Below are 18,004 nucleotides of genomic sequence, written 5' to 3'. Positions count from 1 at the left end.
GGGCAGGGATGGACACCAGGAATGGGCAGGGATGGACACCGGGAATGGGCAGGGATGGACACAGGGGATGGGCAGGGATGGACACTGGGCACAGGCGGGGATGGACACCAGGAATGGACAGGGATGGGCACTGGGACACCGGGAATGGGCAGGGATGGACACCGGGAATGGGCAGGGATGGGCACTGGGCACAGACAGGGATGGACACAGGGGATGGGCAGGGATGGACACCGGGAATGAGCAGGGATGGACACTGGGCACAGGCAGGGATGGGCACTGGGCACGGGCAGGGATGACCCCAGCTGTTGGCCCACGTGAGGCAGGGCTCTGGGCAGGGTCTCCAAGGCAGGAACATTGTCCTGTCCCAGTGCCCGAGCCGGCAGGTGGGGAATGAGCAGGACTCAGTGGGAGCTGGGTATGGATGTCTTGGTGCCAGCCATGGGGACACCAGCACTGCCCCATGCCCTCTGCAGGACTGGCAGTGACACTGCTGGGTCCTCGCGAGTCCCAGACTTCCCACTGTTGAGGCCAGAATGGTTTTTTCCCACCCTGATTTTCTGCACAGCACGAGTCAAGTCCAGAGGGGATCCGGGCAGGAGCTCGGGCACAGCAGCTGTGCCAGGCTGGGCACTGGGCTGGCCATGCCTGGGGGAGCAGGAGCGTGGCCACGAGCAGCCCACGCCAGGCCACGTGCCCAGGGCTCACACGGACACAGGAATCACACAGACCCTGGGCTCACACAGACCCTGGGCACCAGCCACCAGCTCACTGGGTCTCTGGGAATGATATTTTGAATTTGCAGTTGGAATAATGAATGATCGTCTTTTCCCAGCCCACTGCAGGCACCTCAGCTGGCTGGCACAGAGGAGTTTCCAACCACATCCACCGTTCGTCTCTCTCGCTCCCTGACAGCACCCACAGACGTGGAAAATCAGATCCAGCAGCCTCCTCCTCTGACATCCAGGTCTCCCTGGCCAGCCTGGTGCTGCATCGTCCTGCTCTGAGGACAATGAGAATTCAAATCAAAACACGAGACAACTCCAAGTGAAACGTAACCGTATTTCCACAAACAAGTCTTTCCAAATTCTCATTTCTGGGATTTAATTCTGGATCTGCATCCACGTGATCCTTCCCCTTTTGAGGCCCAGGACCATCCCTGCTCCGCTGTGATCCAGCCCTCCATCCTACATGCTCTTTCTGTGAAGAAAGCCCCGCTCACTCCATGGAATTAAACACCCAGGAGGCTTTCCCGAAATAGGCCCAGGGCTGTTATTATGCAGCTGCTCTAAAAGGTTCACTGCAGTAATGAAACGGGGCTGACCTGTCCTGCTGGTGTCACCCCCCAGCACCAGCAGGCTGCTTCCATCTCTCAGCACCGTCGGATTTTCCTGCTAAGAAGGAGAAATCGATTGCAGCCGTCCCTGCTGGTGCTGAGCTGTGCTGGGAGGGGATGAGGGAGGGTCCCCGGGGTGTGTGGGGGCCACACGTGGGGCTGAGGGAGGGTCCCCGGGGTGTGTGGGGGCCACACGTGGGGCTGTCTGTGCCCAGCAGCCCCGGGTCCCCCTGCCCCAGGAGCCCCCCTCACTGCGGGCTCACACAGGGGCTGTGGAGCAGAAATAACTCCTCCAGCACGGAAAGGAACCCAGCAATAACGGGAATAATTACAGGGCGTTTTGGCTCCCACCCTCTGCTCCGTTCTAGGGGTGTTCCCCTCCGAGCTGCTGCGCTGCACGTGGAGCCACACCGGGCTGGGTTCTGCTCCTTTTAACCGTGAACTCTGGGCTCTGCCTGTTTCTGCCTTCTTGTTTTTTTACTGTATGTTCCCATTTTCCAAGGACAGCCCCCATAGCTGCTGCATGTGGAACGCAGAGAATATGGCTTTCATTTCCCCCTACGAGTGTTGATAATCATGATAATCATGCTCAAACTTTTGTCACTGCTGGGCCACGGTACAAAAGTACAAAAGTACAAAAGCCAGGTACAGTTCTTGCTCTCAGGGGATTGCTTTCTTCTTTCCTTAGTTTACGTAATTCCACTTAATTTTACTTTTTTCATTATTTAGTGCACTCTGAGTCACGTCATATTACAGGCAGGATCTTCACGGCCGTGTTAATTTTCACAAAAGCTGAGGACCCAGATCCCCCAGCATCTGAGACGTCGGGATGAACATCCCAGCAGCTCCTTCCTCTGAGGAAGCTGTTATATTTATTAAAGCAGGGGCAGTCCCCAGGTGTGCACAGGGGCTCACACACACAAACAACCCCGAGCGGCGCTCTCGGGGGAGCACAGTGCTGGAGCAGAGGGAAACCAGCCCAGTCCATCCCCGTTCCCATGAAAATCTGCGTTCTGACGCTGTTCTGCTGCAGGGAAGGCTCCAAAGCCCCCCGGCGCTGTGGCAGAGGTGTGGAAGAGATCACTGCCTGCCGCAGGGATCTCCATGGAGCTGCCTCGGCCCCGGGCCTCCCCGGCCGCCGGGGCACCGCGGGAGCAGGGCAGCGTCCCCGGAGCGTGATTCACATCCTCAGGAAGGGCCCTCATCCTCCCGCTCCTCATCCTCCCCCGGGCAGCGCAGGAGCTGCTCTGGGAGGGGGAGCTCGGAGCAGCACAGGGGTGGAAATGCGGGAGCGGCGAGCCCGGGGGGTCGGGGCAGGAGCTGGGGGGCTCCAACCTTGCCAGAAAAAACCGCAGCCCAAACAGGGGCTCAGGGCTCGGGGCAGAGCGCGGGATGCGCTGTGCTGGACAGCTCCAGCCCCGCCTCACCCCACAGCCAGCCCCAAAGCCCAGCAAAGGGATACAACCCCCAGAGCCAGCGGAATCCCCCCATTTCCTGGGGGAGCTGGACCCCAGGTGTGCGGGATCCCTTGGGTATGCGGGATCCCCTGGGCGTGAGGAGTCCCCGGGTGTGCGGGAGCTCCTGGGTGTGAGGAGCTCCGGGCGGGTCCTGCAGCTTCCAGCCCGGCTGAGGGGGATGCTGCTGCCCTGCTGCCCGCACCGATCTCCTCTGAAGAGTCAAAAAAAGCTGCACAACAGATTCCTTTCTGTTTCTTAATCTCTTTTTTCTTCAGGACCCAAATCCGCCGCAGGAAACAGGTGGAGGAAAAGTCCAGCTCTAATTACATATAAAGGTGCCTGAGCAGCACTCGGCAGCCTCCACATCCGTTTGTCCTCTTGCCCTCACCCAGCAGGCCAGGAGAGATCCTGGAGAGGGACAGGGATCCTGGAGTGGGACAGAGATCCTGGAACAGGGTCAGGGATCTTAGGCAGAAAATCCTGGTCGCTGTCAACTGCGGAGGACGCTGTCGCTGCTCACAGCCGCTCTCCAGCCCCCGCTCAGCGGCTGCCCGGGGTCCCGGGGGCAGCAGAGCCGCGGTCAAACCCCGCGGGACAAAGGGCCGGGGCAGAGCCGCAGCGGAGCCGCAGCGGAGCCGCAGCGGAGCCGCGGGCTGGGGCAGCGCTGGGGTGGGGACCGGCCCCGGGTTCCGTGGGGACACCGGGGACGGCCGGGGTGACGGGCACCCCCCGCAGCGGGGTGGCATCAGCTGCTCCGCTTTTTCCCTTTCTGCTTTCACAGCTTTGGCGTGTGCCACGTCCTCCGTGCAGCGAGGATGGAGCGGGGAGAGCGATGCTGCGTGCGTGTGGGGAGAGACCCGGCTCCCCACGCACCGGCGGCAGGAGATCCCCCGGGGCCGCCGCGGGCGAGAAAGAGCCCAGAGGCTGGAGCCTGAGCCTACAGAGAGCTCCGGAGTGGGGACAGAGCGAGGGGACAGCCGCGGGGACACGGGGACAGCCGCGGGGACACGGGGACAGCAGCAGGGACACGGGGACAGCAGCGGGGACACGGGGAGAGCAGCAGGGACACGGGACAGACGCGGGGACACGGCCACAGCGCCGCCCGGCTGGAGCAGCCCCTGCTCCCGTCCTGGATGTGAAAATCCATCATTTCCTTTGCCTCCCCCAGCGGCCTGGCCGTGCCCCGCAGGGCGGATGTGCAATGCCTGCTGCCCCGGGCTGCAGGGGTGTGACGGGCAGGGGCCGGGCAGGGCTGTCCTGAGGACATCGGGACACTGCCGGCCGTGCCAGCGCTGCCGGGGCACAGAGGGCTCCCCTGCAGAGCACCTCTGCCCACCGGGAGCGGGGTAAACCGGGGGCAGAGCACCCAGCAGTGCTGGGCAGAGAGGAGGGAAGCCGGGCAGAGAGGAGGGAAGCCGGGCAGAGAGGAGGGAAGCCGGGCGAAGCGAGCACGGAGCCGCAGGGATGCGCATCCTCGGCTCCCTGCAGCGAGGGGCGCTGCCCAGAGCCGCTCCGAGCCCCGAGCCCGCGGGCTCAGCCCCTCCGGGTGCTCGCATGGCTCGGCACATGCCAAACATGCTTAGGCTATTTAAATATTTCATATTCCTGGCTGCTGGCTTGCAGGGAGAACAAATTAATTCTGTTTTATGTACCCAGAAACGGCCCACATCAAACCGCCTTCCTGCACAGTTGGTTAAGCAAAGTTTGTGGTGAAATCCTTGGGGTGTTGTTGCTTGGTTCCCAAACCATCTGATCGATAATTGGCTTCCATGTCCTATAACTCTACAGGAAGTTGTCATTATTCCTTGCTACTGATCCAACTGTTTGGTTTCCCTCTGTGCTCCACACTGGGTTAGTGCACGGCCAGGTAAGGGTGGTGGCAGGGGCAGAGTGGCACTGCCACCCCCACAGGACACAGAGGGAGCTTCGGGCTTGGGACACCAGGCAACAGCACGAAGAACCAAGGACTGCACGAAATTTTTGTGCTGGATAAAAAAGCAAGACTCAAACTCAACAGCAAGACTGAGCTGTGAGTGATGGGTGCAAGATGAAGAGAAGCTCCAGGGAGAGCTCAGAGCCTCTCCCAGCGCCTGTGGGATTCCCAGGAGAGCTGCAGAGGGACTGGGGACAAGGCATGGAGGGACAGGACACAGGGAATGACTCCCACTGCCAGAGGGCAGGGCTGGGTGGGATATTGGGAATGAGGAATTCCTGGCTGGGAGGGTGGGCAGGCCCTGGCACAGGTGCCCAGAGCAGCTGTGGCTGCCCCTGGATCCCTGGCAGTGCCCAGGCCAGGCTGGACAGGGCTGGGAGCAGCCTGGTGTCGCTGCCCAGCTCGGCAGGCAGAGCCCAGGGAAGCAGGAGAGCAGCAGAGCCACCAAGCCCCTGCTGTCCCCGGGCCGGGCTGCGGCACCTGCCCCCTCCGGGCCGCGCAGCAATTCTGCTTGTGCCATGGCAAGCTCCAGCTGCTCTCCCCCCGGAGCTGAATTTCTCTGCAGCTTCCTCCTCCCGAGGGAAGGCTGGTTTTACATCCATCATTCATCACATTGCTCAGAAAATTCATCTCATAATGAATTCTTCACCCAGCCCTTCCAGGAGCCTCATTTAAATAACAACGAGGCTCATTAACGGCGCAGGGCTGATCCCTGAACAATGATTTCTTCATTAAGCTTTGCCTGGGAGGGTTTTCCTCCCAGCCGAGGCAGTAATCCCTTCCCTGGCAGCCGCTCGCTGCTGCTCCACGCTCAGGGATGCCGTGGGCTGCAGCTGTGGGGCAGGGATGTGCCGGGCTGCTCCTGCTCCTGTCACCCGGCTGCCTCGGGCCCTGGGATGTGCAAATCCCAGATGTTCCTGCCCTGCCTTTGGCCTTTGGCCACGCCAGCTTATCCGGCCTGGCCGGGGGCCCTGGGTGCCCTGGCTGCTAAATCCCTGCCCGCAGATGCTGCGCAGAGCATCGGGGCTCGCTGTGCCCCGTGCCCGGGGGCTCTGTGCCCTCCCAGGAGCCCCGGCCCGGCTGCCCGGGCACTTCCCCACACAGAGGAGCCCGGGGCGCCGGGGGGGCTCGTTCTGCAGGCCGGAGTGCCAGAGCCCTGCCTCGCTGTCCCCTACTGTCCCCCTGGTCACCCTCCCCAGTGCCACATCCAGTGCTTCGTGTCCCCTCTGCTCCTCACCGGGAGGAAAAACCATGAAAAAAATACTGCAGACACAGGACAACATACCTGTCATGAATTAGCAGATATATTTTTAAAAAGTTTCATAGAAGAAGAAGAAGAAGAAGAAGAAGAAGAAGAAGAAGAAGAAGAAGAAGAAGAAGAAGAAGAAGAAGAAGAAGAAGAAGAAGAAGTCTTCCAGAAAGAGGGCCTTCAATGGTTTAGGAACCAAAGTAATTCTGGAATGGAAAACATTTGCATGAGGCTTTCCCTGGGCTCAGATGAAGTGACTCGGGGTACTTTTGCAGCGGTGCCTCGGCTGCTCCTGGGCGCCTGGCCCCGAGGGCACCCCTGGGGCAGCAGCTGGGAGGACACCGTGTCCCCTGTGCCCAGCGGTGTTTCCTGTGCCCAGCCGTGCCCCAGTGGTGCCCCGGTCCTGCCTCAGCGCTCATCCCGGCGCTGGGATGGGGAGCCCGGCGCTGGCCCAGCGGGAATGTTCTGCAGCAAAGCCCAGCGGGTTGTTTTACTCCGCGAGCTGCGAGGTTTATTTATCCCTCCCTCGCTCCTGCTCATCTGTGCTTGTCAGCCAGATCGTACCGGTTGCCATCTGCAGGAAGCTGTAAATTGTTTTCTGGCTTTTCCCTCTCGGCTGCAGCTCCTGCAGCTCCTTCCTGCTCCCGGTGAAGCCGGGGATCCGCAGCACCGGCAGCGGGCAGTGCCCGGCCCGGCCCGGCTCCCTCCTGCAGCTCCGGGGGAACAGAGCCCCAGCAGCTCCGGTGTCCGTGGCTTTCCCGTGACGGTGTCCAAGGGTTTTCTTGTGATGGTGTCCAAGGGTTTTCCTTGGCCATCGGGCAGTGGCTGCCCCCTGGCTGTGCCCAGCTCGGGGCTGTTGAGCCGTGCCCAGGCTGTGCCGAGCCCAGGCTATGCCATACTCAGGCTGTGCCATGCCCAGGCTGTGCCGTGCCAGGTTGTGCCATGCCCAGGTTGTGCCATGCCCAGATTGTGCCGTGCCCAGGCTGTTTCGTGCCCAGGCTGTGCCCTCCCAGGCTGTGCCCTGTCGCTCGGGGGTCGCGCTGGCACTGACACACGGCAGGGGCTCGGAGCCCACCGCATTCCCCTCTCGGTTCCCTGTCCCAGTGTCCCCGTGAAGCCCAGCTGCCCCTGCGCCCCCAGGACAGCCCCTGAGCTGTCACCTGGGCTCCCCGGGCACCCCCCTGCTCCAGGAACAATTGAATTCTCCGTAATCCCAAATTTCCCTGGATCGCATCCCTCGGGTCCTGCGAGCTCCTTTATTAACCAACACTTGGATGCCAAGGGCCATCCTGCCTGTACCCCCACCCCACCCCGTCCGTTCAGACGGAATTTGCTCCCCTGGAAGGACTCTCCGGACTGGCAGCAGGAGCTCGAGTGTAATTAAACCGCGCTGCTCTTTCCGCTGGAACAGGAGCGCTCCGGGGGAATTCCCTGCCCGTGGGAGCCCCCAGCCCGTGGGATCCCCGCCCGTGGGACCCCCGCCCGTGTCCGGGGTGGCCCCGGGCAGCCGCGCTCCCTCCGCTCCGCCCGGCTCGGGATGTCACCGTTCCCATGGCAACGGCAGTTCTGCAAAAAAAATATATAATAAAAAACCAAAACAAGGGGGAAAGGAGCTGAGGGAAGAGCTGGGAATGGGAGGGGGCTGGGAGAAGAGCACCCCGGGGGTTGAGTCCCCAGGAGGACAGCCACCTCCCCGGCACCGCACAGCCACCCGCTGCCAGCCCATCCCGGGCTGAGCGGCCCTGGCAGCTCAGCATCCCCTGCAGCACCGCCCCAGCTCTCCTTTGGCCGAGCAGTGCCACGGCCGAGCTGCCAGAGCCTGCTGGTCCTGCTGGGCACCCTTGTCCTGGCACCCCAGTCCTGCTGGGCACCCCTGTCCTGGCACCCCGGTCCTGCTGGGCACCCCTGTCCTGGCACCCCTGTCCTGGCACCCCGGTCCTGCTGGGCACCCCTGTCCTGCTGGGCACCCCTGTCCTGGCACCCCGGTCCTGCAGGGCACGGGAGCAGAGGCAGCCCCGGCAGCTCGAGGTGCCAGTCTCAGCAGCAATCTCATGCCAACCTCCATCCGCAGCCCGAGGATTCCTCCATCAGCCCCGCGCTTCTCTGCGCAGTGTTGATCATTTTGATGGAGCATTTGTTTTAATTTCCCAAATGAGGAAGCAATCTTGTAAATATTGTGCAGTAATTAAAAAGGCTATTTATTGTGCGGCGCTCTGGCTGCTGCCGGCACAGAACACCAGCAGCATTCCCCTCCCGAGCCCCGGCCCCCGCCGGCCCCGGGTGACCGGAGCTGCCCGCACCGCGGCCCCGCTGCTGGCTGCTGGCAAACTGCGGGAGCTGGCACCTCCCGGAGCTGGGGGACACAGCAAGGAGCGACAGCAGCCCGGGCTGCCGCTGAGGATCGCCGCTGTGACCCTGGACTGCCACCCTCGCCGCATTTGCATGAGCACAAACGAGTTCTCTGAGGCTTTCCCTGCTGTGGTTTCTGTCTGTTATTTCTTCTCCACAAACATTCAAAGTGGCAAAAGCTGAAAAAAAAATAACACTTGCAAATAAATGTCTGTGCAAATCCATTCTAAAAGCCCTTTAAAATGTAAATCCTTCAGCTCGAGCAGTGCTGGGCACAGGAAGCCGTCGGAGCTGGGGGAGGCTGGATGGCAGCGGGGACGAGGGGGGTCTGCTCCCCCTCCCCTGCGGGGAATGGGGCTGCAGGGACCCGGGGGTCCCCAGGGGACGCCTCTGTGCCAGCCCCTCTCCAGGGAGCCCCAGCGGGTGGCCGATGCCAGTGAGAGGAAATGAAAGATCAGTGGAGTGAGCAGGAGAAGCGGGGTGGAACGGAGAGAACCCCTGTTCCCACATTCCCTGCCAGCAGCCTTGCTCCGGGGCTGTCCCCGCTGTGCCACGGGGAGCAGCTGTGGCACCGACAGCACTGAGCTGGGAGTGTGCCCTCTGCCCCGGGGAACACTGCCAGGAGGCCCTGGAGCTCTGCACGAGCTGGGGAGGCTCCTCGGGGCTCTGCACAGCCTGGGGGGCTGGGGGGGCACGGCAGGCACGGTGCTGGGGCACTGCACGGTGGGCAGGGAGGTGGCACCGTGCTGGGGACATGGGACAGTGCTGGGGACACGGGGCAGTGATGGGGACACGGAGCAGTGCTGGGGACATGAGGAAGTGCTGGGGACATGGGACAGTGCTGGGGACACGGGGCAGTGATGGGGACACGGAGCAGTGCTGGGGACATGAGGCAGTGCTGGGGACATGGGACAGTGCTGGGGACACGGGGCAGTGATGGGGACACAGGGCACTGCTGGGCACACGGCAATGCTGGGGACACGGGGCAGTGATGGGGACACGGAGCAGTGCTGGGGACATGAGGCAGTGCTGGGGACACGGGGCAGTGATGGGGACACGGGGCAGTGATGGGGACACAGGGCACTGCTGGGCACACGGCAATGCTGGGGACACGGGGCAGTGATGGGGACACGGAGCAGTGCTGGGGACATGAGGCAGTGCTGGGGACACAGAGCACTGCTGGGGGATTTGGCACAGGGACAAGGGCCACGGCACAGCAGGAGGGACGTGGCACGGTGTTGAGGGCCATGGCACACCACTGGGGCAGGTGGCACAGCGGCGAGGGATGCTGCCCAGCCCCGCGGCCCCGCGGGCACAGCCGAGGCGGGCCGGAGCCATCCCCACGCCGCCTGCAGCGGCCGGCGGCGGCGCGGCTGCCGCAGCTTCCCCAGAATGCCATCCCCGCTCCCACTCCCGCATCGCCCCGCTCCCCGCTCCTACCGGCAGCTGCCAGCTCACGCGCAGAGCTGGCTCCGCGCGTCATCGCCACCTCCGCTGTCCCCCGGCTGTGCCCACGCAGCCACCCAGCCCCGCCCGGCCCGGGCACCCTTGGGAGCCCCCGGGCACCGGGCGCGGGCCGGGAGCTGCCGGGGATGCTGCAGCGCCAGAGAGGAGCTCGGGGTTCTGCAGCCGCTGCGGCTCTGCCTGGTGGGCAGCCTGAGCTGAGAGGATTCATTCACCTCTTTCAGTTTCAGGCAGTGATTTCTCCAGCTGCAGAAAACCTTTGGGGCTGAGCAACAGGAGAATTCCCAGATGTTCTCACAGGGCACATTCTGAAGTGTCCATCCATCCTAACCCGCCCAGCCCTGCTCCTGGCACCCCTCACTGTGCTGCCTTTGCTTCTGCTGTTTGAGCACCAGGATTTGGGAACACAGTGCCAGACCCCCCCAGTCCTGCTGGAGGGAGGATTGGGAAGGGAAAGGCTGGGAGCTGCTCCTTCCCCAGACCGTGGGTGAGGGCTGGTGAGCAGCAGGCACAGGGAAGGGCTGGGTGTTCTTCTGCAGCACCCTGGTTGTTCTCCCTGTGTTCCCACAGTGCTGGCACCGGGCACAGCTGGTGGCACCTGGGCCGGCATGTGCCTGGTGTCTGTGCAGCCCTTGGCACCTCTCCCGAGTGCCCTGAGCTCATCCAGCTTTCCACCACGCTGGGGCTGTGTCGGTGCCTCTGCAGCCCCTCACTCGGCCATGGCCACGCTGTGACTGCAGCAGGATCCTGCCCCCTGCTCCTGAGTGCCACCCCCACCCCTATGGATCCTTTCCATCCCAACGGGCACCAGGACCGGGAATCCCCGGGCAGCATCCCAGCAGAGCCATGTGCTGATAAAAACACGGCGCAGACCCATGTCCAGGCCTGATGCAAATTTAATTGAATGGGAATGAGATGTATTTTATGTCCTTAAAGCACATTAAGTGCTTGGAAGTTAATTGGTATTTAATTAGCATAAATCAAGCACTTTAATAATACTCAAGGAAAAACAACGTGGTATTACAGATGCTTTATCAGAGTCACCCTGACAAACGAAAGAGGAATGTGCCCAACACAGCAGCACACGAGGCCGTGCACGGGCTGTCCCCTGCTGTCCCCTGCTGTCCCCTGCTGTCCCCTGCTGTCCCTGGCTCTCCCCTGCTGTCCCCTGAACCCGGGCACCGCAGGCAGTGGCACCACTGCCCCGGAGGGACCTGCTGAGCCCCCTGCCCTCAGCTCTGGGGAGAGGTGCCTTGAAACAGGGGTGCAGCAGGGAGATGGGGGCTGGGAGGGATCTGGGATGCAGGAGGGAGCTGGGGTGCAGGAGGGAGCTGGGGTGCAGGGTGGATTTGGGGTGCAGGGTGGATTTGGGGTCCAGGGCTCCGGGATGCAGGATGGATTTGGGGTGCAGAGTTCCAGGATGCCGGCAGTACCCGCGGTGTAGGATGGATTTGGTGTGCAGGGTGGGTCTGGGGTGCAGGGTTTCGAGGTGCAGGGTGGATTTGGGGTGCAGGGTGGATCTGGGGTGCAGGGTTTCGGGGTGCAGGGTGGATTTGGGGTGCAGGGCCCCGGGATGCCAGCAGGACCCGCGGTGCAGGATGGATCTGGGGTGCAGGGTTTCGGGGTGCAGGGTGGATCTGGGGTGCAGGCCCCGGGATGCCGGCAGGACCCGGGTGCAGGAGGCTGCCCGCTGCAGAGGCAGCCGCAGCCAAGCGCGTTTCCTGCGGGCCCGAGCATCCTCTCGAAAGGGGAAGGTGGGAGCCCCGGGGCCCAGCCCCGCTCCCCCCGAGCGCGGGGCCCGAGCGGGGCGGGGACTCGCTGGGGTCCCCGCGGGCTCCCCTCGGGCAGGAAACAGCCGTTCTGCTCCGCGTTTGGTTCGGCATTTTTGTGGCGTTGCCATGACAACCGTCCCGGTGACATCTTCATGCTGTTTGTCTCCTTCTGGGGGCTGCACCATTTCCCTCCCTGAGCGAGCAGCTGCCGGGCTGCGGCTCACCTGGAGCCGCCCCGGCTCCCGGCTCCCGGCCAGCCCCAGCCGGGGATGCGCCATTCCCCCGCTCCGGCCCCTCTGCAGCGCTGTCCTTCCCTAAAAACACATCCCTGTGCTGCCTGCGCCCTGCGTGGGTCACCTCCCGGCACGGCACAGCGGAAAACAAGCCGAAAATAGAGAGGTGACATTGGCAGCGCCCTGCCAGCCCCACGGGGACAGCTGGGAAGTGCCCGGGCACGGCGACTGCGAGAGCCACCAGAGCGATCGGGGGGAGGCATCTGCCCCCCCGGGGCTGTCCGGACCCGCCGGGGGGGGAACAACCCCGTTCCAGCCCGGCCCTTCCCGCTCCTGCCTCCCGCTGCCTCCCAGCCCCGTTCCAGCCCCGTTCCAGCCCCGTTCCAGCCCCGTTCCAGCCCCGTTCCAGCCCGGCCCTTCCCGCTCCTGCCTCCCGCTGCCTCCCAGCCCCGTCGCTGCCCTGGTGCCCCGGGTTTGGGCAGGGTGGGCAGCCCGGTGTGCGGGCACAGCCCTCCCGCAGCACGACCCCCGCCCCAGGGCACCTCCGAGCCACGCTGGGAAAGCAACAGGCATTTCCCAAGTTATCGTTTCCCAAAATCCGGAGTGACCCAGCCCAGGGAACACGAGGGGCTCCTGCGTGGGGCTGGGGGTGCTCGCAGTGACAGCCGTGTGCCAGGGCAGCCCCCGGCGGGGCACGGCCCCCTCGAGCCCCCCCAGGGGAGGCTGGCGGCCGCAGGATGAGTCAGGGCAGCGCTGCCGGGGGGATGGATGCCCGGCTGACGCAGAGCTGCTGCGCTGGCTCCTCTCCCCCTGCCCACACAGCTCCATCCTCCCCTCCCGCTGACTCTCCTGCCTCTGGCAGAGCCCCCTCTGCCCAGCAGCCCCCCGCAGCACTCCTGCCCTGGCAGGGCAGGGATGCTCACCCTGGCAGCTGAGCGCCTCTCCCCGTGTCCTCCTGCTGCCCGCAGGGACAGGAGGTGTCCCCAGGGCCCCTTCTGTCACCCTCTGGGGTAGGAGCTGCCTGGCATCACCCCGGCCAGTGTCAGTGGGGGCAGTGGTGCCCACCCAGTGGGCACAGGGCTCCCGGGGTGCCCGGGCACAGCTCTGGGGTCAGTGCCAGAGCAGCCGGGGGCACCACGGACCCGGTGCTGCCAGAGGGTGCTCCCGGTGAGCCGGTGCCATGGCAGGGCTGGCAGAGCCAGGTTTCCACCCTCCCCCAGCAGCACAGGAAGCGTGGCTGGCCCACGGGTGCCAGGGAGATGCCAGGGGGGCAGGACGAAGGGAAGGAGCAGGGGCAGGGGGTTCCATGGCAGCTGGGCTGGGCTGCACCCGCTGCCCAGGGACGGGGCCCTGTGCCCGCTGTCACTTCAGGATCAGGCGGGTGGCCTGGTCACCCATCAGGAGCCTGTGGGGAGGGAAAAGAGACAGAAATGCGGGGTCAGCGTTTCTGCCACAGCAAGGGGACAACAAGGACACGGGGACAGCACCAGCCCCAGGCTGATTCACCACACAAGGCACGTGGGGCACAGGCTGGGCCTTTGCTGTCACCCTGTCCTCTTGGAAGGAGAAGGGAAAGGAGTCTCCCCTCTGGAAAAGCACCTGCTGGGAGCCTTGCCCGAGGGAGGAGGCAGCAGCACGGGGGCAAGGGCAGGCTCAGCCTGCGGGGTGCCAGTCGCAGTGCCACTGAGCTGTCACGTACCTCAGCAGGGCCCCGACCAGGAGCGCGGCCAGCATGGGCCCCAGCCAGTACACCCAGTGGTAGTCCCAGCAGTTGGCCACCAGGGCTGGCCCGAAGGCTCGGGCTGGGTTCATGCAGGCTCCGGACACGCCGCCCCTGCGAGGGGAGCACGGGGCCCTGTCATGCCAGGGGGACAGGGAGCAGCACCCTCCCCTCAGTGCTGGACAGGGCAGTGGTGGGGTGGGCAGCAGCATCCCCCTCCTGGGGTCTTCCCGGGGCTCTGCTGGGCACTGGGCTGGGGCCAGGGAGCCAGGCTTGGCTCACACCACACGGCTCACACTCGGGAGCAGGGCGGCAGCAATCACAGCTTTAGGGGTAAATATTTGCCCGGGGGTTTGTGCAAACACGGCCCGGGGTGCTGCCACAGGGGGTGAGCGCTGCCTTAACCCAGCACTCCATCACCATCGCTGATTGCTGGGCCTGGCAGTGCTGCCAGCAGCCGCGGGGACCTGGGGGACACAAACCCGGGGGGACCCGAGGGACACAAACCCAGGGGGACCCGGGGGACACAAAGCCCCCTGTTTGCTCAGGGCTTCCCACGGCAAACACAGCCCGGGCGGGCCCGGGGTTTATCACCCAGGGTGGGGGGCTGCACCGGCTGGGTGCCACGTGCAGGGGGGAGCTGAGGCTGGTCCTGCTCCAGGCTGAGCCCGGGCTGCTCCTGCCCCCAGCCCAACAGTGCCAGAGTGCCCACTGGGCTCATTTGATGGCATCCCCAGCGTGCTCCGTGTCCCTGGGCACAGGGTCTGTGCTGTGCTGCAGGAGGGCAGGTCTGTCCCATCCCATCCCATTATCCCATCCCATCCCATCCCATCCCATCCCATCCCATCCCATCCCATCCCATTATCTCATCCCATTATCTCATCCCATTATCCCATCCCATTATCCCATCCCATCCCATCCCATCCCATCCCATCCCATCCCATCCCATCCCATTATCCCATCCCATCCATTACCCCACCCCATCCCAGCTCTGTCTCCTCCCTGGTGCAGCAGGTCAGTGGGATTTGGGGTGCCCCGACGGAGGGTGCTAGAGCTGCCCCCAGCTCCACCCCACAGCCCAGGGTCCCTCCTGAGCCCGCCTGGTGCCAGCAGCCCCCGCAGCCACGGCTGGGTGGCTCTGTGGGGACAGAGGGACAGAGGGGACAGAGCTCACCCTGCCAGGATGTCGGCGGTGACGGCGAGGCCGATGCACAGCGGGGCCAGCGGGGTGCTGGTCCTGCCGTTGACGGCTCCCATGCAGACCACCAGCAGCAGGAAGGAGCTCAGGACGATCTCAGCCCCCAGCACAGCGGGGACCTGCTCGCCAGCCGTGATGCCAACGAAGGCTGCTCCGCTGGCATTGCCAAAGTGCTCGCTGGGTGCCACAGCCTGTGGGGACAGCTGTGAGTGCCCACCGTGCTCCTGGCTGTGCCCTGTGCCAGCAGTGGGCTCACTGTGCAGTGCTCACTGTTCAGTGCCCACCATGCTCCAGACTGTGCCCTGTGCCAGCAGATGGGCTCACCGTCAGGGCAGCGTGGGCAGCGTGGGCGGGTTAAAGAGGAGCTAAACTGGGCATTTGCAGGAGGAAAAGCAGCCTGAGCACCTGGCAAGCACAGACCTGTCTGAGAGGGCTCTGGGCACCTCGGAGGGCACTGCTCCCAGCAGGGTGAGACCCCTGTGTGCCCAGGGGGTGTGAGGAACAGCACACGGTGCTGGAACGGGCAGCACAGAGCCCAAACGGCCCTTAGGGCACCGTGCTGGGGGAAGGAGAGTGGGGAAACACCTGGGTGAACACGGGGAAAGGCCTGGGTGAACATGGGGAAAGGTCTGGGTGAACACGGGGAAAGGTCCGGGTGAACATGGGGAAAGGTCTGGGTGAACACGGGGAAAGGCCTGGGTGAACACGGGGAAAGGTCTGGGTGAACATGGGGAAAGGTCTGTGTGAGCATGGCAGCACTGCATGGGCACCCAAGCCCTCCTGCACCCCCTGAGAGGGCACAGCAAGCCTCCACAGGGCACAGGCCAGGCCGGCAGGGACAGTCCCCGTGCCCAGGCTCCGTACCTTTGCCAGGCTGGCTCCGATCACCCCTCCGCAGAGCTGGCACAGCCAGTAGGGGATGAGCATGGTGGAGTGGAGCCCCCCGAGCAGCCACACGGCCAGCGACACGGCGGGGTTCAGGTGGCCTCCGCTGCCAGGAGAGAGGAGTGTCAGCGGCCCAGCCCCGGCCTGCAGCACCGCGGCTTTCCCAGCTCTTCCAGGGGACAGGATTTGGGATGTGTCCCCTCCCTGGGCACACGGCCCCTGCTGCAGGGCCGCAGGGACCGAGGGACAGGAGCTGGGGATGTGTCACTGATCCAGCTGTGTCCTCTGGGCTGCAGGGCCGGAGGGACCGAGGGACAGGAGCTGGGGATGTGTCACTGACCCAGCTGTGTCCTCTGGGCTGCAGGGACAGCAGGGACTGACGGACAGGAGCTGGGGATGTGTCCCTGGATCCAGTGTGTCCTCGAGGCTGTAGCACTGGCAGGGACAGTTTGAGGGACAGGAGCTGGGGATGTGTCACTGAGCCAGCTCTGTCCTCTGGGCTGCAGGGACAGCAGGGACTGACGGACAGGAGCTGGGGATGTGTCACTGAGGTGCTCCCAGCAGCTGCTGCAGCTCTGCCAGGGCTGCTGTGGGCAGCAGGGGCCTGGCAGAGCTGCAGGAAGGCAGTGCTGGGGCTGGCACCAGCCTGGCAGGACACAGCTCCCCCAGAGCAGGGCTGCAGGCTGGCCCTCAGCACCAGACCTAAATCCTTCACCTCAAAAAGCACAAGCAAGCCAGACACAGAGACCCTCTAATTAATTCTGATTACCATGAGACACAGGTTAATGAACAGGTTTCATAACTGATCAGCCTGATAATTGCTGGTGATGAGTCAGAGAGTCTGGGAGCCACAAGCACATGTGATGCTCAGCTGGGACTGAGCCCCCAGGAGAGCAGGGAGCTGGGCTGCTCGGGGTGCCTGGGCTGGACAGGGCTGCACTGCCAGCTCTGGGCTGGGGGTAGCCAGGGCTCAGGGGGACCTGGCTGCACACAAACCCCCCTCGGGCAGCAGCCTGCCTGGGGAACCCACCGAGCAGGGCTCCTCTGCAGCTGCCTGGGCTCAGTCCTTGCCTGGGCTCAATCCTTCCCTGGGCTCAATCCTTCCCAAGGCTCAATCCTTCCCTGGGCAATCCTCCCCTGGGCAATCCTTCCCAAGGCTCAATCCTTCCCTGGGCTCAATCCTTCCCTGGGCAATCCTTCCAGGCCCTGGCACAGGGTGCCCAGAGCAGATTCCCTGGATCCCTGGCAGTGCCCAAGGCCAGCTTGGATAGGGCTTGGGCCAGCCTGGGACACGTGGAAGGTGTCCCTGCGATGGCAGGGGTGGGCTTTGGTGGGATTTCAGGTCCTCTCTAAGCCCAACCATTTCAGGATTCAGTGTGACCCTGCAGCCCCTCACCACGAAGCCCCCAGTGCTGCTGCCCTGGTTTCTCCACGCCAGGGTTGGGGTGCAGCAGGACCTGGCACAGGCACCGTGGGTCAGGAGTGCCCCCTGCACAAACCCCACGCTGGGCTGTTCTCCCCCCTACTGATGAATTATCACCCCATTGCTCTGGACTCCAGGCTGGCCCTGATCCTGCCCAGCCACCCAGGACAGCCTGGAGAGCCCCAGCCCCTGTGGGGCTGGCACAGGGAAGGCAAGAAACCCCCAGGGACTCTTCCAGCATCTTCCTTGGGAATCAATCTATATCTCAGCTCCACACAACAGCTTTTCAATGAGCAGAGTTGTCCAAATGTTGCTTTTGAGTAATTGAAACCACGTTTTTTTTAGCCTGAAAATACCCTGAGGAGAAGCACAGTTGGGTCAAAATGTTTTGCTCTGACATCCTTGTAAAAGGAATCATCTCAGCTTCACAGAGAATCATAAAATCACAGAATGGTTTGGGCTGGAAGGGCCCTTAAACATCTCCTAGCTCCAGCTCCCAGAGGAGAACGTTCCTGTTCCAGCTTCACCATTTTTATTAGAAGAGGCCAAAAATTGAAACGCTGCAATCCAAAGCCAGGTGAGCAGCCCCAAACCCACGGTGTTACGGGTGCCACCAACGGTGCCACCAGCGATGCCACCACCCCCCAAAGGGCCACGCTGCCCACCGGGGCTCCGTGGCAAGGCAGGGGTGCAGAGGGCAGAGGGTTTGGGCAGGGAAGGGCCCGAAGGTGGGGGCACCTCCCCGCTGCTGGCAGGGCCCCGGCGCGCTCGCTGTCCCTTACCTGATGTCCCCCAGCACAGCCACGGTGACGGCCAGGGCCAGCCCGTGTGCCAGGGCGGGCTGCAGCCGGCCCGTGCCCCCCGCGTCCTCCAGCACGGCCAGGCAGCCGATGAAGACGAAGAGGGCAGTGCCCAGCAGCTCGGCCACGCAGGGCTGCACGTGGCGCTCGAGGCAGCGCGGCCGCGGGGCCGAGGGCTTGGCCTCCAT

The 18,004-nt window shown here is 63.9% G+C and overlaps 1 protein-coding gene across 1 annotated transcript; it reads right to left on the bottom strand.

Moving 5' to 3' along the window:
- Positions 1–12,567: 12,567 nt before the first annotated feature.
- Positions 12,568–18,004, bottom strand: AQP8 (aquaporin 8). The gene is made up of 5 exons (XM_064390738.1): positions 17,799–18,004; positions 15,573–15,699; positions 14,685–14,899; positions 13,490–13,624; positions 12,568–13,195 (listed from the first exon to the last, which is right to left on the bottom strand). Exons 1-5 carry the CDS (start codon positions 18,002–18,004, stop codon positions 13,153–13,155), a joined length of 726 nt encoding a protein of 241 aa, XP_064246808.1. The 3' UTR covers positions 12,568–13,152.

The sequence above is a fragment of the Passer domesticus genome, chromosome 15 (assembly GCF_036417665.1).
Source record: "Passer domesticus isolate bPasDom1 chromosome 15, bPasDom1.hap1, whole genome shotgun sequence".
NCBI classification, from domain to species: domain Eukaryota; kingdom Metazoa; phylum Chordata; class Aves; order Passeriformes; family Passeridae; genus Passer; species Passer domesticus.
The sequence above is the reverse complement of the archived record's forward strand: the minus strand, read 5'-3'. Positions and strand labels throughout refer to the sequence as shown.